Below are 23,507 nucleotides of genomic sequence, written 5' to 3'. Positions count from 1 at the left end.
ATCACTACTGTCCCCATCCTTGTCCCTAATACCCTCATGCTCCTATCCCATCCCTATGCCCCTCCCTAATGTCCCCATCAATCTCCATGTCCCCATTCCCATCCTTAGTGTCACCACCCTTGTCCCTAATGTCCCTATGTCCCCATTCCCATCCCTACTGTCACCACCCTTGTCCCTAATGTCCTTATGTCCCCATCCCTATATCCCCATGCTCCCACCCTAGCTCACACACCCCTCTCCCTCAGCTCCAGGGGTGTAAAACCCCGCGGGTGTTGTGTCCTTGTTAACATCTGCTCACTGAGATATGCTGGATGCCAAAGCCAATAGTACAGATTTTATTTAATGATAAAATGTGAGGTAGAGAAAGAAATAGAAAAGAGGGATTGTGCATGTGGGGGAGAGAGAGATCGGTGAAGCAGAAGATTGTCACCACCTGTGGGTCCCTCAGCATCCCACTGATCCATCCCCACCCTGGTGTTTGTGGTGGTGGGGGTCCCGAGGTTGTTGAAAACTTCTCACTATTTATACATTTTTGCAAATGAGGGCATTAATGCTCATTGGCTACACAGCTCCTTCATTCCATTGGTTAAATGATTCCCTCTCTTCTTATGCTAATTAATCCCATGCTCAGTGTCTCTTCTAGTCGAGTCCCTGTCAATCTCCCCGTCAGAATTACCTTCTACCCAGCTGGAGCTGATCCCATCCACCAGTTACCTGGCTGGCTTTCCTTGTGGATTCTTTGTGTCCTTTATCAGTGACACATTCTTCTCCCCCAGTTTTATTTACACCCCTAATCTGAGATAATGCTCGGACGATAGCACCACCTTTATCTTATCTCAAATTCCTCTTACAATTCAGCAGGGGGAAGAGGAGCTTCGGTGGTTGCAGGTGCTGTCTATCCCATGAGTTGGGGTGATCTGTTTGACCAGTGACATGTGTATGAGCAGCTGCCCCTGCACAGCCCGTCTGGATGTGCCAGACCAGGCTCAGAGCCAGTGCCATGGTGCTGCTCCCTTCTGTGCTCATCTCTTGGCAAAGCCCTTCTGTGCCACCAGACTTCAGACAGGCAATGGTGATCTCCCAGTCCTGGCACTTACCTGCCCTTCCTCCTCCTCTGTGGCTGCAGAGACCCCATCCCAAGACCCTGTGACCCCAGGGCACCTGGCTGGGGGTGACACAAGCTGGGGGGGTCTCAGGTGTCACCTGTCACTGTCAGAGCTGGAGTCAGCCAGGGACTGGACGTGCTGGTCACCTGAGTGCCCAGGGACCGTATTGCTGGGGGTCACTGCCTTCATCCCCAAAAACCCATCCAGAGCCAGGGCTCAAGGTAACAGACTGCAGCAATATTTATTCCTGTACAAACAATTACAAAACATGGGTGTCCCGCTGCTTCCCCCAGCACTGAGCCCCCCAAAACCCCAGCCACAGCCAGAGGGAAACTGAGGAATGGATTCCTGCCAAGGCTCAGCACCCAAACACACCACCTTTAGGTGCTTTCCCCAGATCAACTTCTCTGCTGCTGAGAAATTAATAACAAAGTCCTGTCCCAGCCACAGGGTGCCAAGAGGCACCACTTCCCCCCACTACCTGCCTACTTCTAAATTGTTTATGAGCAGCTGCTGGCTCTTTGTTTCCACTAATGAGCAGCCCCTGCTCACTCCTTCATCCAGGAACCCCCAGTAGAAACCCCAGGATTAGAAGCAGGAGAAAAAAAGCCAAAACCCCCTAAAAGCTCCCAAAAAATCCCATCTTTCATTTAGAAAAGGTTTTGGCAGTGTGGGGTGCAGAGGTGCTGGGAGGGGCTGGTGTTTTTAGGGTGCTGGGACAGGGAGGGTGGTAATGTCACCCCTGTGGGGTCCCACCAGAAACTGTGGGGTTTTGCTGTGGGAAGGATGACTGAGGACTGGGATGAGGGGCTCGGGATGCCGGGGGGGGGCTGAGCTCCAAAAAAGTCTCCTCACCCAAATGTTTAAGGGAAAGAGTCTCTGTGGTGACCCCAGAAGCTTTGCAAACCAAAACTGAGCTGAGGGGACCTGGAACCCCCTTACAGCCTCACAGGGGCTGCAATGTGCATGGACCAGGATGGGGCAGGATATCACCCCCAAGTATCCTGCACATGGAGGGGGGACACCCCAAGTTTTACATTCACCACTTGGTCCAAAACCCAGCTCAAAACCCAACACATCCCAGGTGCCAGGAGCCACCATGCACAACAGCAGTGGTCCTGTGGGAGGCAGCTGGGGACACCTGATCCCACCACTGCCAGGGGGATGCAGGGGACCCCCCCATCCATCCCAGGTGCCCAGCAGGCGTGGGGCAGCCCCTAAGTCCAGGTGGGGTGGGAGAAGGTGATGTTGTAGAGGCTGGCCCAGCTGGCAAAGACTCTCTTCTCTGTGATGAAGCGGTGGTGGTTGCCGCGGCGGCTCCGCTCGTTGTAGATGTAGGTTGTGCACTCGTCGGGGCCCTTGGGCTCGTAGTAGTGGTAGGGCAGGCGGCGGGGTGGGGGGTGGCGGCTGCAGGGGGCAGAGAAACACGGGGTGAGCCCTGTGGTGGGGTCAGGGAGCTGAGGGGGAGCCCTGAGGGTCTCCTCACCCGCAGTAGCTGGGTGGCACCATGCCATAGACGTGGATGGCGTCACACAGCTCCACCGCGATCACCATGGTGAACCAGCCAGTGCTGAGCCACGAGCGAGACTTCTCCCTGGGGAGGAAAAGCAACAGCAAGGATGACAGGGGTGAGGTGGTGTGGATAATGGACACCCTCAGTGTCCCCAGTGTGCCTCAGGGACCCCCCCAGCTCAATGCTGCAGCCCATGAAGCAGCTCCGAGAGTCAGCTCTGTCTTGGGAGCCTGCAGAAAGGGGGGCACAGCACAGGAGGTAGCTCTGAGGTACCTGTCCTTCCCTGTCTCTCCCCGAAACAGGTCATCAAACTGCTTCATGCGGCTGGGGGAGACAACGTAGGCTGTCATGTTGGGGAACGAGGCGCAGACACGCTGGATGATCTTCAGGAGGCTCTTCTGCATCTTGGTGGGCGGCCCCCAGAAGATGAACATGGTCTCTGGGGTCTTGTTGACAAACTCCTGGGGCCGCTTGAGGACACGGTAGAGGCTGGAGTGAGCCACCACACGGAAGCTGGTCTTATTGCCCACATCAGCACTGTAGCCCGTGGTGGGAGCATCGTTCATGCGGATGGTGCACTCAGCCCCGTCGATGGCCGTGCCCAGGTGGGTGCCCAGGAGGTGGCTGGAGCTGGTGACAATGACGCATTGGTGGCAGCGGGCAGTCAGGGTCTGGTGATGACAAGCGCCATCAGCAGGTGACTTCTGGTGTCACCGTGGGCAGGGCACTGTTCCCTGCAGAGCTGCTGTCCTCGGGAGGGGACAGTTGGGCAGGATGCCAGCAGAGGGACAGACCCTGTGTCACCACCTGGGCCCGGCCCTGCTGCCCATCCCGTACCTTGTTCCCACAGACAGGCAGGTACCCGCTTTTCACCCCCCACTTCTTGAGGTCGGGGGGCCGGCGGGCTCTGCCCCGCAGGCGGCTGTAGGGGAACACCTCGCTCCCGTTGCCGGAGCTGTAGATGATCAGCAACATGATCAGGGCAAAGAGGACCCCCAGGGCGGCGGCGCGCTGGCTCTGCGGGCGGGGGGACAGCGTCAGCCGCTGCCCCCACCCACGGGGGTGCATCCACCCCTCTCCCAAGGCATCTCCAGCAGGATTGCCTGCTGTCCCCAGGAGGTCCCCGAGGTGATTCTCTGGCACTCACCGTGCTGCCACTCATGTCTCTGTGCCAGCCTCAGCACACAGCGATCGCCGGCGTCCTGTGAGCACCTGCAAGGCGTGTGGTCACCCCCAGCCTGGCCCACTGTCCCCATGACAGGCTGGACAAGTCTCCATGTCCCCCTCTGAAGAGGAGAACAATCCCCCGGAATTTATGAGGGGGAAAGAAATGCTGTTGACAGAGGCTGGGCAGACTCCAGGGTGTGGAAGAGCCAAATCCAGCTGCAACTTGTGCCTGGGGAATCCCCACGTTAAGCTGGGTCCAGGGAGGATTATCCCTCGTGGGGATGAAACCACTCAAACCGCAGGGTTAGGGAGGGTCAACCTGCTGCTCGTGCAGTGAAATTCCATTAAAACCACCACCACAGGAGCCTTGGATCAGGAGGGAATGGAAGGAAGTGAGACCTGCTCCACTCAGTGCATGCATTGGATTGCATCCATCCAGCCCCGGGACCCACTCTAACTTCCACTCCAAGTGGACTGACCCAGTTTAGTTCTGGGAGCCCTGGTTAGTGAGCCCCAGCCATTCCTGGAGCGCTCCAAGCAAATGGAAATTAAAAACCACTGAAGCCTCTTTACTAATTGTCACACGGAAAATTATGCAACAGCTTGAGATCAACCCCTGGGGGGAGCTGACACCTCGAAACGCTCTCAGGGCCGCCGGTGGTGCCAGAAGGTACCAGCCTGCCCGGGGAGCCCAGGCCGCGGCCGGTGTGGTGACGCTGAGGGGCTTCGTTGTCCAAGGGCTGGGGACGCTGTGAGATCCCACTCCCGGACCCCACTTCGCTCCCTCCACAGCTCTCGGGCCATGTGGAGCCCCGCGGAGGGGTCCCGGCGGCCTTACCTCACCTGCTGGGGGCTCTCATGGGGAGTCCGTCACCTCCTGCGCCCCGCGGGCGGCGGGCGCTGCCCGGCCCCTCCGGCGGGCTCGGCCATGCCCGGGACCGGGGCTCACATCGTCGCTCTGCGGGAAAAGGCTGCTTCAGAGCCGGCCCCCTCCTCCGCCGGGAGTCCCCCGGCCCCGGATGCGAACCCTCCCGCCCTCCGGGAAGGGAAAACCCGCCCGGCCCGAGGTGCGAACCTCCCGCCGCTCCTACGGGCGAGTCCTCCCCCGCCCCGGGGAGCATCCCCCACCCCCGGCGGGGGCCGCGGCGACACGGGAGGGAGCCGGACCCTTCCATCCCCGGACCCTTCCTACCCCTCCATCCCCGGACCCTTCCTGCCCCTCCATCCCCTGTGCACCGGCCCCGGGGGCAGGGGCCGCTCCCCCCCGGCCGCGGCGCGTTCCGCCCCTGCACCGGCTGAACGGGCCCGGTGGGGACGCGCGAGCTCCACCGGACGCTCCGGCCCGCAGTGCGCCCCGGTACCGCTGCCGATACCGGTACCGCTGCCGATATTGATAGCCCTGCCGATGGCGGTGCCGTTACCGCGGCCGTTACTGATATCGCTGCCGTTGATGATAGCGCTGCCGATCCCGACCGCACCGCTCCCGCCGCCCAGGCCGGGTCCTAGTGCCGCCCTCCCGGGATGGGCGAGCACCGCCGGGTCCTAGTGCCGCCCTCCCGGCATGGGCGAGCACCGCCGGGTCCTAGTGCCACCCTCCCGGGATGGAGGAGCACCGCCGGGTCCTAGTGCCGCCCTCCCGGGATCGGGAGAGCCGCAGGGAAAGACCGGGACTGATTCCCCGGTCCCCGAGGGCACCGATGCGGGCAGCGGGGATGGGGGGCAGCGCTGCCCGGCCGTGCCAGGAGCAGCTCGCCGTGCCTGCCCGCTGCCGGGCGCAGCGCATTGCTGGGATGCCGAGGTCTCACCCACACCGGCCCGGCAGCTCAGGGCCCCGCTCGGGGGTTTCGTGGCGCAGGGGGAGAGCTCCACCGCTGGCAGGAACCGGCATCCCTGACGCGTGTCCAGAGCGATTCTGGCCCCGCTGTGCCGGTGATGCCTTGCCCTGCGCAGGGCTGTGGAAGCTGAGGTGGCAGGCATGAGCTCCATGGGCTCCTGTGCTGCACTGCCCTGCAGGAAGCAGCCCTGGCAGCACCCCCAGTTCCTGCACCACTCGCTCCTCACTGCACCCCCTCTCATCTCTGCTCCTCCTCTTGCCCCTGGCCCCCAGACAGCACCGGACCCACCCAAACGTGTGGCATCTGTTTACATGTTCAAAGAGCTGCCGTGGGCTCAGGGCCATGCACTGGCCCATGGCCTCTCCCATCTCCCCAGGGACACGGGAGCTGCCAGTGCCCTGTGACAGCCCAGCAGCACTGAGCTCTGTGGGACTGAGGATCACCCCAGACCCAGCACCCATCCTGCAGAGATGCAGCTGCTGGTTTCCAAATAACCTCAACTGCTTTCAGCACCCTCTTCCATGTTTAGGCTTGGCTCTACCCCCTTGTCACCTCCTCATCTTATTTATAGCCTGGCAGCCTGTGATGAGGCATTGAGTATCCCCCCTCCCTCACTCCCTGTCCTGTCTGCAGCCACAAGGGGCACAGCAAGGGGCACCACAAGGGGCACTGCAAGGGGCACCACTGAATTAAAAACAATTTTAATGGCCACGTTTGCTTTGGTCTGAATCCAAGGACACTTGTGACAAGGCAATTCATAGCCCCTAGGGCACAGGTCGCTCCAGAGCTTCCAGCTGACGGGCTGCAGGCACCAAGCAGCATAAGGCAGAGCCTGGATCCAGCCTGCACCCCACACCCAGCACTGTCCAGAGGGTACAAGTGGGGCAAGGACCACAGCAGAGCTTCATACCTGTGAGAGGCACAGGTTTGTGGCCCTGGCAGGGCTGAGCATTTCTGCCCCATGTCCTGCTGGAGTCCAGCAGCACGTCTAATCCTGCATTAAATATTCCTCCTGGTAGAGAGAGCAGAAAACCAGGTCTCCCTGGCTCCATCCAGTTTGGAGCCAGTGGGGCTGCATGGGTCAGGCCCATGCCCCCATGTACCAACAGGGGCTTCCCAGCCCATCCACCAGCTGGGAACAGGCACTGCTGAGATGGAGACTCCCTGCTCCAGGGCTTGGCAGAAGGTGTCCAGCCGTGCCACTGGCAGAGCTGAGACGTGTTGCTGCAGGATGAGAGCTGCCCTGCTGCCGAGGCTCCTGCTGGCTCACGCCGTGGCTGGCGCCCTACCTGCCTGTCCAGGATGAGTGGTTGAAGACAATGTTCCTCTTCTTGGCCCAGCGGGAGAAGATGGCTTTCTCGGTGATGAAGCGGTGCCCGGCACGCCGAGCTTGCTCGTGCATCAGGTACATCCTGCACTCGTCCAGCCGGCCCTTCTCAAAGTAATGGTACGGCACGCTGGAGTGGTTCTTTTCCCTGGCAGGAGGGCACAGGGTGAGTATGGGACTTGGGGGGACACCAGACCACCCCACACCTGCCCCTGCCAGCCCCCCACACCTGCAGTAGCTGTCGCTGACCATGCCAAAAACACAGATCTGCTCGCACAGCTCCATGGCCAGGATCATGGTGAACCAGCCCGTGCTCAGGAAGGAGCCGGATTTCATCCTGCAAAGCATCGTGGTCACACTGGAGTGGGTGGCACCCCCTCGGGTGGTAGTGCCACCACTATGGGTGCTTGATGGGGGATAGGTACATGAGGGTGACCTAATGAGAGCTCTTGACCTCAGGAGCCAGCAGTACCTGTTCTTCCCTGTCTCATTCTGGAAGACATTGTCGCAGTATGTCATCTTCTCCTCAGTCAGGGTGTAGATCTGCAGCTGGGGGTACTTCTCCATCACCTTGACCAGTGCCTGGTAGGTTGAGCCCATCTTCTCCCTATTCATCTTTTTTGCTGGCCCCCAGATGAAGTAAAGGGTCTCTTGGGACTGCTGGAAGAAGTAGGGCTGGTTCCTCAGCAGCAGCGGGACGCTGGTGTGTGAGACCACCCGGATGGTGCTGCGTGTCCCCACGTCCTGCTCGTAGCCGGTGGTGGGGGCATGGTTCATGCGCAGGACACACTCCTGCCCGTCGATGGCCGCTCCCAGCTGCGAGCCCAGCATCTGCCCCGAGCTGGAGACGACGGCGCACTGGCGGCACAGCGCTCGCTCCAGCGGCTGTGGGGGAAGACACCGTCAGCTCCTCCTTCCCTCCAGCTGGATACACCACAGGCCCTGCCCGCCCTTCCCAAAGGACAGGGAAACCGAGGCACAGGTGGGCCGAGCTGCCCCAGCGCTGCTCCATCCCCACGCACCTTCCCATCGGGAACGCGGCTGTAGCCCTGGAAGCTGCGGACGCCGGACGTGGCGGGGCTGCCCCGCAGCGCCGGGGCCGAGCAGCAGCGCTGCACACGAGTGTGGGAGCAGAGCAGGATGTACAGCACCGCGGTCACCGCCACGCACACCAGCGATAGGAAGAGCCGGACCTGGGAGCAGAGCGAGGGGAGCTCTCCGGGCCTGCCCACGTGCACCGGGCCCGTGCCGGCTGCCGGTGGCCCCGCGGCCATGGGGGAGCTGCCCCTCGAAGGGTGTTGAGGTGTGTGGGGGGAGCGGTGCGGGGTGCCGGGCCCGGCTCACTCCGTGCCCTACGGGCTCCGTGCCGCCCGCGGGCACCGGCAGCAGCGGGGCTCAGTCCCCCGGCCCCTCGCCCCCTGTCCCAGCGGGTACTCACCAGCGTCTTCATGCTCGGGGGCCTGGCGGATCCCCGGGCGGGCTCCAGGGGTCACCGGCAGGGTGGGGGCTCGCACCCTGCAAGCGGAGCGGGCTCAGCGGGATCGCCCCGGTCCCCAATGCCCGGGGTTCCCCTCCACGCCTCGTGCCGGGAGCCCCCCGAGGCCATCACCGCGATCCCCCCCCCCCGCATTCCCATTCCCATTCCCATTCCCATTCCCATTCCCATTCCCAGGGTGCCCCACGTGTGCCGTTCCCCTCCGTGCGCGTTCCCCCTCCGTGTGCCGTTCCTCCCGTGCCCCGCGGGTGCCGCCCCGACGGGCAGGGCTCGGGCCCGGGGGGTCTCCCCGGAGCGGCATCCCCGGTTCCCGGTGCCGGCCCCACTCACCGAGCCGGGATTCACCGGCGGCTCCTGCATCCCGCCCGGAGCGGGGCTGCCGGGCCGCGGCGGGGGCGGAGCCGAGCGGGCACTGCCGGAACCGGCACCGGGACCGCCCCCGCCCCGCCCCGCGACCCCGCTCCTCGGGGCCGCGCCCGCCCGTGCCCGCGGGCTCGTGCCCGGCGCACCGGGACCGACCCCGGCACCCAGCTCGTGTGTCCCGGTACCGATCCCCGCCTCTCGCCCCACCGTGTGCCTCGGCAGCGACCCCAGGGCTCTTTCCCGCTCTCGCTCTGCCCTCTCGGGCTCCCGTCCCGCTCGGGGGTGCTGCAGCCTCCCTGTGGCCTGGGCTCTCTCACCTCCGCGCACCACGGGACACCACGAGGATCCGGGATGGCTCAGGAGTGGGATCAGGGCAGGTAAGGTAGCCCAGACCCCATCCAATGGCCCCAGGGCCTGCCCATCACCTGCAGCCCCACCTGACCTGGTCAGGCCACAGAACACCCATGGGAAGTGTCCCCAGAGCGAGCTGCCTGCTGGCCTGGGCGGGCATCGGATTTCTCCTACTGCAGATAAAGAAACATGAGATGTTACCTTGAAACCAACCTGCTCTTATTGTCCTGCACAGGCCTGGGACCACAGGGAAAGTGACAGGGACAGCACTGGGCTCCAGCACAGGAAGCGAGGCTGGAGGAGGAGGTCACACCGGCAGCTGCTCAGTTACCGTGGAATTCTCCACTCTTTGCTTCCTTCTGCCCAGCCCAAAACCAGCCCTGTGGGATGGGTTGAGCCCTGAACAGCAGGTGAGCAGCAGGGAAGGGCAGCAAGATGCTCGACAGCTCAGCATGGCCTGGCAGCCTCTGCAAGAGCTGGAAACAACCCCCCAGCCAGAGCCTCACCTCTGGACCCTCTGCTGGCTCCTGCAGCCAGGCCCAGCTGTGGCCCTCGGGGTGTCCCAAGCCATCAGCATCACCGTGGGACATGCTGCTGGCAGGAAGCTCACAGTACATGCAAGAAGGGTTGGAGTGCTCCAGACCTGCCCTCCCCAGGCAGGGGACAGCAGCCCCAGGCATGGCAGAACCAGCGTTTTTGGCCAGGTTGTCTCTGGTGCTTCCCTGCCTGACCTCACCAGCAGGATGCCATGCACTGCCAGGGCCATGCAGCTGAGCCCACCCTGGCAGGCTTGTGGCACCCCTTGGCATGGCAGAGGACAGGGAGTGAGACCTTACAGACCTTTATTGAGGGTGATCCTGCTTGCCTTGGTCCAGGGGAGATGCCAGGAGAGGAACCCCCCAGGGGAAGGACACTGCCACCACAGCTGCCTGCTCAGCCCCAGCCTGGCTGGCACATGGAGCCCTGTCCAGGGCAGGAACCCAGCCAGGACTGAGAGCTGTGATGGGAACCACACCCAACACTTCCCCGTGATCCAGGACATCTCCTCACCACCCCCTCAGCTGGGTGGGACACAGAGGGCAGCACTGTCCCTGCTCCCTCTGCACACCCAGCCTCATGGGAGTCCCTCTTCAGAAGGGCAAGAGCCCCCAGCACTGTGATTAGCCCTTCCAGAAGCAAATGGAGAAGGCAAACCTGTCCTTTCCAAGCCCAAAGTCTCATTTCTCTCCTTTCAGACTTGAATCAAAAAAACCCCACAAACCGTAGGTAAACTTTTAAATAAAATTCCCAGAAGGAACAAACTACTGGGCCGAGCCAGAGCTGAAGGGAAGGAGTGCCCAGAGTGGGCAGGGCAGCCCCAGCTGGGGAGCAGGTCCCTCAGCAGGGGCTCTGGTCCCTCACTCGATGAGCCTTGGATGAATCCTGCTTCTCTTTGGTCAGTGAATTGTAAACTACAGGTTTAGTCTCTGCAGGAGGGAACGTGGGAGCAGCTCAGTGCTGGGCACCTTGGAGATGTCTGCCTGGAGCTGCAGGAAAAGTCTTTTCCTGGCTGTGATGCTGCAGCGTGGGCACCTCCTCATCTCCTCAGCTGGGCCTTCAGTCTGATTTCTTGGTGTGTTTCCTGCTCTTCCACGTGACAAACATTATAAAAACACCTGCCGAGACAGACAGAACCAATTCAGGTAGGAAACTTTTAATTCCAGGCACTTCTACAACACCTGTGAATGAGAAACAATATCAACAGAGAGAGCAAGAAAATTCTGCTGTCCAGAGGCTCAAACAGCCAAAACCCACACACAAACACAGCCCCCGTGCCAGGCTAAGCTGCAACAGTAACCACAGAGAGTGCCGTGAGTGTCACACATTAACTAAACCCCTAGCAACCTTTTTCTCTCTTCCTAATTTAGAAGTTTCTAATTAGAAGCACAGAAACAACTCTCACCTATAAATAGCAGCAGCAGCAGCCCGGCTGTCACGGGGATGATAACTGCATATTCCCGAGGCAGGAAGAACTGGTGGATCCCATGGTCGCTGTCCATGAAGGGCTGCAGGGACACAGAGGGGGTCAGCAGGTGCCCACAACACCTCCAGTGCAGCCTCGAGGGTTTGGGACAAACATGGAAATATCTGGTGTGAGATGGCTGAAAAAGGTGCCCAGATCTGCAGGTGGCTCGGCCACAGAGACAAGAGCGGGTGGGCAGTGAAGGTTTGGGGTTCAGGGGACAATGAGGGGGGGCTGTGGGGCTGGCACAGGGTCCCACAGCCCCGGAGGCTCGGGGTGGGCAGAGCTGCTTATGCAGAACACAGCAAACCCCAGTGTCTGTCCCTCTGTCCTGCAGGAGGGAGCAGCTGGCACCAGCTCTGCTCCGTGGTTATCCCAGCAGGATCCCTGTGCAGAGGCCGTGGAAGGCTCTGGACACCAGGGAGCACTGGGAGGACTGGAATGCTCCTGCAGCTCTGGGAGCACTGGGAGGATGGGGATGCTCCTGCAGCTCTGGGAGCACTGGGAGGATGGGGATACTCCTGCAGCTCTGGGAGCACTGGGAGGACTGGAATGCTCCTGCAGCTCTGGGAGCACTGGGAGGACTGGAATGCTCCTGCAGCTCTGGAAGCACTGTGAGGACTGGAATGATCCTGCAGCTCTGGGAGTACTGTGAGGACGGGAATGCTCCTGCAGCTTTGGGAATGCCGGGAGCACACACACGGATCGGGCAGCAGAGTGAGTGATGCAAGAGGGGAATTCAAACCTCTTGGAGGTGGAGGGGAAGCTGGTGGGAGTTCAGATGTTAGTCCAAGGCTGAACCTGGCCTCTCATACCTGGAAAGCTCGTGAGGAGAAGTTTCTTTCCGGGGAGAAAATCACCAATGACCTCAGCTGACCTCAGATGGGCAGCCTCACTTTCCCAGAGCCCTGCATTCCCTAAACTCTTGTCCTCCCTACCAGATTTGTTAAGATTTGTCTCAATGTTTCCCTCTGTCATCTCCCACCAGAACCAGGAATCTGGGGGATGTGGACATTGATGACACCTCCATCAGGGCCAGGCTTCAGCTCTTCCCAATGGCTCATCCAGCCCTGGCTGGGTCAGCCTGGCTTGGAACAGCAGGTGGGCACCACAATCAATGTTTGGTCCTGCCCAGGCAAGGCCAGGGACACCCAGATGGGACAAGGACAGTGCCAGCACACAGAGGAAGATCTGCCCTGACATTTTTAACCCAGAAGTCAAAAGTCCTTCAGGCACACAGACACATCATCACCCGGACAAAGGGCGGGGAAACACGTGAGTGTGGAGTGACTGGGCTTATATTGGCCAGAGAACTGCGTACCAGCACGATGATCCAGAGGGTGTAGTAAACAAAGAGGACGAGGCTGAAGGCGACCAAGCCAAACCCAACCAGCTGGTCCGTCGCTGTGGCCTGCAAAGGAGAGACAGAGCGGATGGCCACGCCTGGGCCCGAGCGGCTCGGGGCTCCTGCGGTGGGGAGCGAGACCGGGGGCAGGGGCACCGCACCGGGGGTGGCCGGGCCGTGTCACCGGCAGCTCCCTGTCACACACACGTTTTATGAAAAATCCTTTCCTTAGGATTTTTTTTCCTGAGAAGCTGAGAGGCCTCAGGAGCAAAATGTAAACAATAATTATCTGCTGCTGTGGAAGGCAACAGGTGGATCTGTGATTGGCCTCGTGTGGTTGTTTCTAATTCATGACAATCACAGTCCAGCTGTCCGGACTGTCTCGGTCAGTCACAAGCCTTTGTTATTCATTCATTCTTTTTCTATTCTTAGCTAGCCTTCTGATGAAATCCTTTCTTCTATTCTTTTAGTATAGTTTTAATATATATCATAAAATAATAAATCAAGCCTTCTGAAATGTGGAGTCAACATTCTCGTCTCTTCCCTCATCCCAAGACCCCTGCGAACACCATCACAGCTCCCTCAGCCGGCTCACGCACCGCATCTCAGGGGCCGCTCCCGGGAGACTGGGCCCAGTCTCTCCAGTCAGGGAGCCTGGCCAGGGCTCCGGGCCGCGATCCGGCCCAAGCCCCCCGTGACACCGGGCCGAGCAAGGGCCGGGACGAGCAGGGACCGACCCTCCCCTCCGTCCCCGCCTCGGGGTCCCGCTCGCTCCGGGCCGGGCCCGCACTCACCATGGCGCCCCGGCCTCCTCCCCGCCGGCCTCGCCTTTCCGGCACGGCCACCAATCAGCGAGCAGTGCGCCAGCCCCGCCCCGAGAGCGGCCAATCAGCGGGGGTGGGCGGGGCCTGCGAGGCCCCGCCCCGAGCTTCGTCACCTCCCGGAGCCGCGAAACGGCCGGGAAAGAGCGGCGGGGACGGAACGGGACCGGGACGGGGAGAGCGGCGGGAACGGAACGGGACATAGAGAGCGGCGGGAACGGAACGGGACATAGAGAGCGGCGGGGACGGGCCGGGCTCGGGGCGGGAGAGGATGGACCGGGTGCGGGGCTGGCCCGTTCCCATTCCGTTCCCGCCGCTCTCCCTGTCTCACCCACAGGCCTGCGATCCTTGTCACCGCTCCGCGCTCCTGCTGCTCCAGCGCCGTTGCCTTCACCTGCGGACGGGGCACTCTGGTTGCATCCAGCACCCGTCCCCGGGACCTGTGGTGGTGATGGATCCTGACACCAGCCCCATCCATCCCGACATCCCACACCCTGCCGTTCCTCCAAACACACCCGGGGCAGCGGGAGAAAAGGAACAAGCGAGACCAAACAGCCAAGGGCCAGACACAAAAGAATCATAGAATCCTTTGCCTCCCCGTCCTGATACAAGGGAAAAGGGAAGAATGTGCTTGGGCCTCAAAGGTGCACTGACCTTTGTGTGGCCGAGGCTCTGGGAAGGTGGAAGAGGTAAAAGCTGCTCCTGCTCCCCCCTCCAGCCCTGTCAGCCATCAGTGATGAGTATCTGGGCACTGAATTTGGCTCACCCTCCATTAAGGGGGTGCTGAGCCTGGGGTGGGCAAGGGGCTATGCAGGCGCAAGCCCTGAGGATGCAGAGTTGCTTATTGCTTGTGCCCTGCTGGGCTGTGGGCCCAATCCCCCAGCGAGCCTGGTGAGGTAGGCCCAGCAGGAGAGGCAGTTTAGGCAGAGCCTAGGCTGGGACAGAGCAGAGGACGCTGCTGGCAACTCAGGCAGATGTCACCTTTTGCCAGGATTGCTGCTTCCATGGGACTGGTGCTGTGCTGCCAACTGCCCTTTCCATCTCCAGGGAAGGGCTGGCAGGGATCTCTGCTCTCAGCTGCCAGAGCAATCCAAGAAGGCAAAACCAAACTATTCCAGGCCTGAGCATGCCCCTCTCACCCCACAGCATTTAAAACAAGAAACAGAGCAAGAAGAACCAGTGTGAAGTACCAAAAAAACCTTTATTTTTTCCCCCAAACCATAACAACATTTGACATTATACTGATTTCCTCATATATTTGTTATTTCTCTACATTAGGAACCAGATACAGAAAATACAAACACGATCTGTTGAATCAAAGACGGCACAGCATTCCGTTAGAAAAAGAAACAAAGAAACTAGAGGAGCAAGATAGAAATGGTGAAAAATAGTCATTCCCTCCAGCCCAAACTTTCCAAGAATCATCATCAAAATAGAGCAGTGGAAGTAGCTTCTCTTTCTAAACGCACTTCTGCTTTAAGACAAAAGTTAGATTTATCTTTAGATTTTCAAAGTAAAAAAATGTTAAACTATCTTTCAAGCAATTTTGGAAGTTTGCATAGACCCATTCCCTTTCCAAAAATATCAGCCATCTCTCTATAGAATCTGATACAAATCGAGTGCGCCTCAGCCGAAGGTCACCAAGCTCAATTCACTTTCAAGAAAATAAAACACGATCTCCCCTTCCCCTCCCTCCCCCCACAAAAATATGGGCTCTACCATTATTCCACGTGTTTGAGGCAAGTTACCAGGCTCATCCCTCGCTCAGAGCTTCATCCCAAAATTCCTTTTCATTTCCCAGGTTTCCACTCCTGCTGCTCTGCAGGCAGCGGGATCGGGGGGCGCAGGGTGGGGGCTGATGGACACAGCTCTCAGCAGGGAAGCGGAGGGAATTCTGCATTCACCAATCCCTCCCCGCAGCCAGGAAGTGGCTTTTCAAGGACAAACACCTGCAACCAGGCAGAGTTTGTAGGAACTTGTCCCTGGGGACTGGCCTTGTCCAAAGGGCTCGGTCACCAGAGCAAGAGCTCAGCTAGAGACCAGGTGGGGCAGCAGGGAGGGGCAGGAGGGGTGGAGGGGGGTCTGCAGCCCCCAGGTAAGGCAGCCAGGAGGGGAGGGGGAGCCCCTCACCAGGAGGGGTTTCACTGTGGTGCTCTAGCGTACCTGGAGTGAGGTTTTCCCAGAGGTTCCTGGCAGCAGTGCAGAGACCAGCTGCACTGCCACCCGCTTAAAAAGAAACAGCAATGACAAAATAAATAAAAAGTCAACCCCTCCCATTCAGATGAGAATGAAATACTATTTCTTCAGGCCCCCACCTGGTTTGGAACCCTCTAAAAACTGAAGCAAACGTTTAAAAGGGCTTGTTAACCTTTCTGCAGGGGGCAAAGTGATGTGGCAATGAGGGGGGGAGAAATCACACGCCTGCTGCCCATCACTCCAAGGGTCAGAACAGCACGAGGCCCCCATTTAAAGTGCTGACCATACAAAAGATGATGATGAGGGAGCAACATCCTTCTCCTCCCTTTTCCCATCACAATTTCCAACTGAAATCCATCTCCTTCACCAAGTAACAACTAAGCCTATTCTTCTGGACACTCAGTTTTATATTGGTTTTAAAAAAAGAAAAGAAGTTAGTAAAAAAGTTACACTGAATTTCCTAACGCTTTGCAATGTGCTTCCACCAAAACTAAGGGTCTGGAAACCAGGAGCAGAGCCCACATGTTTTGCCTGATCCCAAGACTAAAGCAGAGAGCCAGCTCTGCTCTCCAGGGCCAGCCAGGCATGAGCAGCCCTGCTCGTCAGCATCAGAGACCCAGGGGATGCAGAGTCTTGCCAATAAGGTTCTTTTACTTGTTTAAGCCACCTCTGAATCCCCTGAGAAGGGGAACAATGTGGGGAAGAACATTCCCCCCTAAGCCCCCCTGAAATAAAATATCAACGAAACGATAATGCAGTCAAAAAAACACCAGCCTGCTGGGTTTCTATAAAAAAAAAATTCCATAAACTTCACAACAAAAAAGAAAAACCCAAAGGAAACTAGCCAGCGGTTTGGGTCTGGAAACTGATTCACTTCTTAAATGTTCAAAGTCCAACAAGGAGCAGGCAGCAGGGATGCCACAAGGAAAAAAGTGCTCGTGAGATGCAGCTTCCTGAGGCAGCAGTGAGTGTGTGGGACCAGGGACCCCACAGCCAGTGACCACCTCGGGTGCTGCCTAGGGACTGCTGGGCACTGCTTGGGCTGGAAGCACAGCAGGAGCTCTGCACGGGATCTACAAACAGGAACAGACTGCTCCTTCCTCCCTCCATGTCTGCTCCACGTCCCCCAGCTGTGCCGCACAAGGTGCATGACCAGGACTACCTACTCAAAACCAGGGGCAGGAGAGCTAAAAAGCCACACAAAGATCAGAATCTGTGGAGGGACTAACGTGGAGACAAGGAGGAAATACCCTATGGGACACAGTTATCAGAAATGCAAGCAGTGATGTGCCAAGCCACTGGAGAGAAGCCAAAGACATGCCCAGCTTGGCCACAGTGATGTGATGGAGCAGGTTATGCCTCTGCCAGCCTGGGAAGAAGAGACCAGTGCTCTCAAAAGCTCAACTGCTTCTCCTCCTGCTTTGCTGGGAAGATATTCCTCCCTCTGTCCCACTGATTTCGTGACACGCCGAGCTGCCAGTGCCTCGAAGCAGCCAACCCTGGCCAATGGAGGCCAGGAGAATGCCCTGGGATCCCAACTGCTCTGACAGTGACTGCCATTGTTTCTCATGGGAACAGAAGCAAAGCAGCAAAATGAGCTGGGTTTTAGCCTCTTTCCTGGCTTATGCTTGCTCCTTTCAAGTCCTGGTTGGATCTGATTTCCTGAGGGGCTTTGTTGGCCCCTGGGGAGCAGCCAGAGCCTCGGCTCTGCAGGGCCATCCACAGAGAGGCAGAACATCCACAGAGAGGCAGAACAGCCCCTGCTGCCCTCACCCTGACCTGAGCACACAGTCAGGCCAGGCCTGGCTCTCTGGCACTGCCCCAGGGAGAGAAAGACAAACAGTTCTGTCCTTCCTGCAGACATGTGGCACCCAAGGAACAGGGCAGGACGCTCAGCAGCCTGCAAGCGAGTGCCAAACCTACCCAGGCTGAATGAAGAAGAGATCACCATTAAAAAAACCTAGCAAGTGTGAAAGAGCTTTTGTTCTAGACAGTCTCAAAAGGTCCAACACTTTCCCCCTGCATTAAACCAAACCAAGGTGTTGTCTGTATCCCCTTTTTACCCTAATTCAAATTTAATTCCCTTTGAAGGGAAATGGTAGAAAAGATGCATATCCTATATGTGGTCTGTCCAAACACAGAAAGAAGCCTCTTGACTCCAAGAGAGAAACCATCAAAACAGAGTAAGCAACTGTATAGTTTTACCACACTGCTGAGCACCCTCCCCATGCAGCATCCTTAGCAAGAAGGGTAAAAAAAAAAAAGCTAAATCAAGGCCCTTTCATTCCTTGTTTCTCATTCTGCCAGATTCCCTTTTCCAGCAGCTCATCTGCATGCATTCTGGCCACAGAGACCACAGTTAATGTTTGTTTTTTTTTTCTCCTTTAAAAGAGGCTTTACAATAACTAAGAATTTGAACAATGTGATCAGTTACAAGTCTTTCCTTGCTGAGCAGTGAGTGTGTGCCTGAACACACACCCACATGTGCCAGAAGGGAGCCAGGTCCTGGAGAGGGCATGGCTGCTGAGTGCTGCCACAGAACACTGGCAAAAGAGGAATGGGCACCACACAGAAATAGCTTATCAGCTGAGGGGCTCTGTACAGGGAGGGCTGCAAGCACAGCCTGCTGCTGGCCCACAGCCCGGGGCTGCCCAGATCCTCTGGATTCTGGAAATTCAGCTGCTAGGAGAAATCTCCAAGTGGGAGCTGAAAGGGATGGACATCTCTGCCACACACTGCAAGGAAAAGTGTCAAACAACTGCAGAAACCAAACCCAAAGAAGAGCAATTGAAAGATAACCAGAGAACAGTTTGAAGCCTTGTCAGAAGAGTTCACTCACCACAGAGCAGGTCAGAACAGCTGCTGTGGCTAATGCAGCAGCAAACAGCCCTTCTACCCTTGAAGGCAGAGACAGTAGCTTCTCCCCAGCCCCAAAAGGAACCAGCACAGGCACAGATCTCTGCTGACAAGATAAGAAAGGCCAAGCAACACCAAATCCCTTACTGGCCCAGGCCAAGAGAGGCAATTGACATCACCACCTCAATAGAGAGACCACTGCAGTCAACTGCAACCAGCTCTGGCCCAGGGAAGGGCTGTCAGACAAGATTCTTTTCACAGTTCAAGAAGGGCAGTTCCCTTCCTGAGCCAATGAAACAAGGAAAAAAAAAAAAAGAAAAAAGAAAGAGGCTTTGTATTCCAAGCTCCAACAGGACTATTTGCTGAATCAGTCCAGCAAACACAGATTATACTCCTGGAATAGTGAGTAGAAGCCTCCTCCAGGTAAAATCTATAAGCTCTAAAGTGCTCCTGCTAATGCTAGTTGATGAACACCCCCTTCCATGCCCAGCAGTGGAAGGGCTGCTGCAGTCAGTGGTGTGATGAGCACTCACATTTAACCGTTCACCAACTCTCAGCTGGATTGCAGTAGAGTTTTCTGAAATGCACTTTTGGGAAGTATTTCCTATGAGAAGATGTTGTTTGGGGATGTGAGGATAGGAAGGTGAAGTGTACACCACAGCATACCTTGTTCAGTAAAACCATTGCCTTGGGAGGTGATGTTCCCTTGCAGAGTCAATGGAATAAAGCATCCTGCAAGTGGCCATGTCACCATGTCCCCAACAAGCAGCTCTGGGTTTGGTTAGAATGGTTTCCCCCACCCCCAGTGGTTTGAAGAGTTCACAGTGGTATAACCCAATGTTTTGGGGAGACAGAAACTGAGACGTCCCCTGCTGCAAGTGAATGGGTGGAATGAGGGATGCAGATGAGCAACATCCTCTGGGACTAGCCCAAGGAAAAGTCCCACAGACACCTTGTGTCTGAGCAGGAACAGGGGAAGGCATGCACTGGAAGGACCAGGAAGCAGAGAAGGACAATGCAATGCAGGGAAAGTGCATGTTCTGGAGTGGTCTCGGAGTAGTTCTGCAGTGCAAACATACGGGGAGGGGTGTGGAGAAATCCCTTCTGGAATGCTGCATGAAGAGAGGTAAAGGTTGGCATCCAGGTGGCAGCAGACTGGGTAGGGGGCCTGTGTCCAGCAGCTCTACCCTGTTCTTCACATTTAGTGGGTTTCAATCACCACTGGCTCGTAAACTCCAGATGAGACCCTGGGGAGGCAGAGGGGGAGAGAGGCTGGTTATTTTCCAGTCATTTTAGCAACCAAGTTGTGGTTCAGAGCTCTCCACTCAAACACCATCTTCTAAACCCACTCAGAACACTGCCAGTAACAAGTCAGCCTTGTGGGAAGTCAGTCCTTGGAATACAGAGGGGACAAAGAGGTGGCAAGCTAGCAACAGAGCCCTGGAGAGAGCAGGGTGTGACACACAAACCCTGCTGTACAGGACACAGCAGAGGGGGAGTATCCCACCCACAACAAAGCCAGCCTGCCTGGCTTTGCTGTGCTCCCAGTTTTGTTTCCAGCTTGATACATCTTTGCATTACCATTACTGCTCTTTTTAATTCAATGAAAAGATGCAACAAAGCCTCAAACACAACTGGCCGGAGCTGTCCTAAGAGCTACAGTGGCAAGAAAAAGTTTTACTGCTTCAGAAGGCGTTAATGAGAGAACAACCCCTCGGTGGTTATGGAAGAGGCAGGAGAAGGGACAATAAGAGGCAGGAGAAGGGACAATAAGAGGCAGGGAGAAGGGACAATAAACGCTGCTCTGCTGCAGTTTTGCTGCAGGCCAGCAGGAGGCAAAGCTCCCTCCTTCAGAAACAAACGGGAACCAGCCTCTACCATTTTGTCCTTTCACTCCTCTCACTTCTGTTCCTGGGTCTAGCAACCAGGATCCCATTGTCCCTCTGAGCTCCTGCTGAGAAGTGCACTCATACTCGAGTGCAGCTGCAGCCTGCCACCAAAGGCATCCCAGGGCTGTTAATGTGGGAATGAAGTCACCATGTAGCACATGATGTTTAGAAATCTCTCCTGTAGCAAAAAGTGGAAGTTTCCTAGGTACAGAGCCCACCAATCTCTCTGGGGCCCCTCTGGCTGCCAGCTTTTTGGGAAACCTACCTGTTTCCCAGCTGAATACCACTCAGAGTAGTTGTTCCGTCTCTGCTCACAAACAACCTCAGGTTACTGTCTGCAGATAGAAAAGGAAGACAGACATCAAAATCCAGAACTGCTGAGGCTGCCAGGAACTCCCCTCCCAGACACACAATCAGCACAGAGCAAGTGTGTCTCAGCAGATGCATATCCACACTTTCTGGTGGTTTTCCCACAGTCATGGAGCCCCTGGGAACCCTTTCCTTGCTCCAAAGGGAAGCCTCCACAACACGCAGCTTTGGAAGAATAAAGGCAGAGATATTAATTCAGTCATTCACCTCCAGCTGCCTCTTTTAAAGCAATTCCATTGATGCAAGTCCTTGGTCACCTAATACACACCTGAACAGATAAGATGTGGGGCCTCACACTGCTTTGGTAGAGTCACTGGAGGAGAAACTCAGCCTGTTCTGCTGGGGAGAGGCAGCTGCATCCAGTCTGATTCTAACCCACACTGAGTGAGGTATAACTCCCCACATGATAAGAGTGCTGCCATGTGCAACAATTTAAGGTGATTAATGGTAAATTAATGAAGCACAGATAACAAGCTAAGCTCAAGTCTAAAACTTAACAGAAAACCTCAGATAGAAAAAAAATCAGATTAGAGGTCAATTTCTATGCTAAAGTGGAAAATGAAACTGAAAACAAAAGCAGTTACATTATTAGTTTTCTCCTAGCAGATGCTGTGAGTGCAATGGAGAAAACTCCTTCTTAAGCTCCCCAAGAGACCTGATCACCAGCACATGGTAACCCATGTTTCTGTAGAGATGTGCTGCTTCCCTCCAGTTGTGCTCTCCTCTTTTGATAAATACCCTTGGCCTGACCCTGGACAAAGGCCACTGGAGCTGTGCAGACAGCTGATCTCCACTGCATTGAGAATCAGTGTTTTTCCTCTCTCTCCCTGCATGTTTGAGCTTCAATCTCAATCTCTGCTGTCATGTGTGGAACAACTGCAAGTGCTATCTGTAAATACATGTGCAGCTCTCAAACCCACATGGTTTATCTACCACAGAAACACCCAGCAAGCACTGAAAGCAAACAGCTGTCAAAGGAGAAGAGAGCCCATGGCAGATGAGATCTGACTGTAAACACTTGGCAGCCCTGCAAAAGGAACAACCCAGACATCCCCTCTGAGGCTTCTCCTCTCACCTTCAGTATTGCTGACATCTGTGAAGTCCTGACTCTGCATTATTTTCTCCACTATATCATCAGCATCGATCCTGGTGTCATCCACTCGGGTTGGGTGACTCTCCATTGAATCCTTTTTCCTCCTGGCAAGAGGAAATCCAGGACAAACTTACTCAGCTTCTCAAGACACAGACATCTACATACTGCCCTGCATTTCTTGGCCACAGCCTCCTCCTCAGTGGCCACAATCTGTTCCACTGGTGCCTGAAGACAAAGGAGCAGGTTCTGTCTTCTCCTTCCCAGAGAAAAGTCTTTGCTCCACTGTTACTCACCGGGAGGGTCTGTCCAGCAGCAGGGGTGGTCTGGGGGGCCGAGGAGGCTTCTCCAGTTTGTGCTCCCTCTCCCCCTCAGGGTACTCCACGGTCATGCTGAGCCCCCCGGAGGCGCTGCTGCTGGTGGACGTGTTGCGGCGGTGGGTCAGGTCGGACATGCTGGAGGAGCGCGAGTGCTCCGTGCTGTAACCTGCCAACACAGGGGCCACAGAGCTCAGCTGCTGCTGCTCCCACTCCTGGCAGCACAGACAACAGCCAGGGCAGCTCCACAGCAGCACTTCTGCTCCTGCACACAGAGGTCTAGACATCTGTGGGCTCATTGGCAGAGACTGAGCAGGAGGCTGGTATTACACAGCTGGGGTGAGTATTACAGAGCTGGTATAGAGAGAGATGGCTGCAAATCACTCTCACAAGGGCTTGCTGCAGGAAGGAAAAGGGAAAAAGGGATGGCAGAGCTGTGTGGATCAGTGGTTACCAGAGATCTTGGACTGCTGGCTGGCATAGCTTGAGTTCCGTGAGTGCCCTGAGTGGAAAACTTCCTCTGGGCTGGACAGGTTCTGATCTGACTCCTCTGGGACACCTGCCAAGGAAAAGAGGACACTGCTTACACCACAACCACTGGTCACTGGGAGGGAAGACTGATCTTGGAATGACAGATCAAGGAAAGGGCAGTCTACTGGCCAGAGCCCTGTGTAAAGGCCAGCACAGGGCACAGAAACACGCAGGGAGTAGGGAAGACCACAGTGAACTCTGTCAAGTTTATCACTATTTCTATCCAACACGTGAATTTACAAACATCTCTGGGGGCTTGTAGCATCTAGAAGGACAAGCAGTGTCTGAAACTATCCACAGTTAAAAGCATCAAGCTAAGTAAGCATCACATGGCCACTGGCAGTAAAGTATTTCAACCTCTGTTTGGGTGCTTCTGTTACCACCTTACCCTTTCTATTACTTCTGAGAGAGCCTGTACCATTTAAATAATCTCTGATTTTGATACAGACACTTCAGCATAACCCCTGCTCCTTTGCCCTGCTTGTCTCTCTTGCAGGAAGCTTATCCAGAAGTGCACAAATGTAACACATTAGCCAGCTTTTTAAGAACACCACTTGCACCACGTGCTCTGTCAACTGAGGGGATGAGACTCCAGTGCTATTTTGGTGCAGTGTATCTGCCTGCACATTTGGAATGTGCTGGGAAGGAAAAAAACTGATGTGAAAATGCAGTGCCCTTGAAAACAGGCTCATACAGAAGGCAAAGAACTGCATCAGCAGCTGGAACAAGGCCACTAGACCTTAAACCAACCTCTAAAACCCTCAGAGGAACTTTTCTAGAAGATAAGTCTGAGCAACAGAATAGCTGAGTGCAGAACAATGGTAAGTATCATTGCACACAGTGGAAAGCAGGGATCAGTGCAGTTCATGAATTATTAAATCCCCAGCAAAAAGAACAAATTGCTTTATCTCCACTAACAGAAATCTATGCACGT

The 23,507-nt window shown here is 56.5% G+C and overlaps 4 protein-coding genes across 6 annotated transcripts in view; all 4 read right to left on the bottom strand.

Moving 5' to 3' along the window:
• Positions 1–1,322: 1,322 nt before the first annotated feature.
• ST6GALNAC6 (ST6 N-acetylgalactosaminide alpha-2,6-sialyltransferase 6) lies at positions 1,323–3,831 on the bottom strand. Its single transcript, XM_036393748.1, has 5 exons — positions 3,767–3,831; positions 3,457–3,636; positions 2,893–3,290; positions 2,593–2,700; positions 1,323–2,513 (listed from the first exon to the last, which is right to left on the bottom strand). The coding sequence occupies exons 1-5, from the start codon at positions 3,779–3,781 to the stop codon at positions 2,324–2,326; spliced, it is 891 nt and encodes a 296-aa protein (XP_036249641.1). The 5' UTR covers positions 3,782–3,831; the 3' UTR covers positions 1,323–2,323.
• An 829-nt stretch (positions 3,832–4,660) lies between these two features.
• Positions 4,661–9,934, bottom strand: ST6GALNAC4 (ST6 N-acetylgalactosaminide alpha-2,6-sialyltransferase 4). 2 transcript variants are annotated; one of them, XM_036393745.2, is made up of 8 exons: positions 9,664–9,889; positions 8,774–9,556; positions 8,387–8,463; positions 7,971–8,141; positions 7,421–7,833; positions 7,178–7,285; positions 6,911–7,096; positions 4,661–4,744 (listed from the first exon to the last, which is right to left on the bottom strand). In XM_036393745.2, exons 3-8 carry the CDS (start codon positions 8,396–8,398, stop codon positions 4,732–4,734), a joined length of 903 nt encoding a protein of 300 aa, XP_036249638.1. In that variant the 5' UTR covers positions 8,399–8,463; positions 8,774–9,556; positions 9,664–9,889; the 3' UTR covers positions 4,661–4,731. The 2 variants fall into 2 exon arrangements, with proteins under 2 accessions (XP_036249638.1, XP_036249639.1); XM_036393746.2 differs by having other exon boundaries at positions 9,371–9,934.
• A 481-nt stretch (positions 9,935–10,415) lies between these two features.
• Positions 10,416–13,344, bottom strand: DPM2 (dolichyl-phosphate mannosyltransferase subunit 2, regulatory). Its single transcript, XM_036393752.1, has 4 exons — positions 13,299–13,344; positions 12,481–12,570; positions 11,100–11,202; positions 10,416–10,812 (listed from the first exon to the last, which is right to left on the bottom strand). The coding sequence occupies exons 1-4, from the start codon at positions 13,299–13,301 to the stop codon at positions 10,754–10,756; spliced, it is 255 nt and encodes an 84-aa protein (XP_036249645.1). The 5' UTR covers positions 13,302–13,344; the 3' UTR covers positions 10,416–10,753.
• A 1,163-nt stretch (positions 13,345–14,507) lies between these two features.
• The window catches only part of EEIG1 (estrogen-induced osteoclastogenesis regulator 1), a 79,980-nt gene continuing 70,980 nt past the window's right edge, over positions 14,508–23,507 (bottom strand). For both annotated transcript variants that reach the window (XM_054516924.1, XM_036393923.2), the window contains 5 exons: positions 22,497–22,601; positions 22,022–22,211; positions 21,711–21,832; positions 20,532–20,601; positions 14,508–19,624 (listed from right to left, as the gene is read on the bottom strand). In XM_054516924.1, the coding sequence (XP_054372899.1) occupies positions 19,579–19,624; positions 20,532–20,601; positions 21,711–21,832; positions 22,022–22,211; positions 22,497–22,601 (533 nt within the window). In that variant the 3' untranslated portion in view covers positions 14,508–19,578. The remainder of the gene's footprint in view (positions 19,625–20,531; positions 20,602–21,710; positions 21,833–22,021; positions 22,212–22,496; positions 22,602–23,507) is intronic.

Source organism: Molothrus ater, chromosome 20 (genome assembly GCF_012460135.2).
Source record: "Molothrus ater isolate BHLD 08-10-18 breed brown headed cowbird chromosome 20, BPBGC_Mater_1.1, whole genome shotgun sequence".
NCBI classification, from domain to species: Eukaryota; Metazoa; Chordata; class Aves; order Passeriformes; family Icteridae; genus Molothrus; species Molothrus ater.
This window is presented reverse-complemented; position numbering and strand designations above follow the sequence as displayed.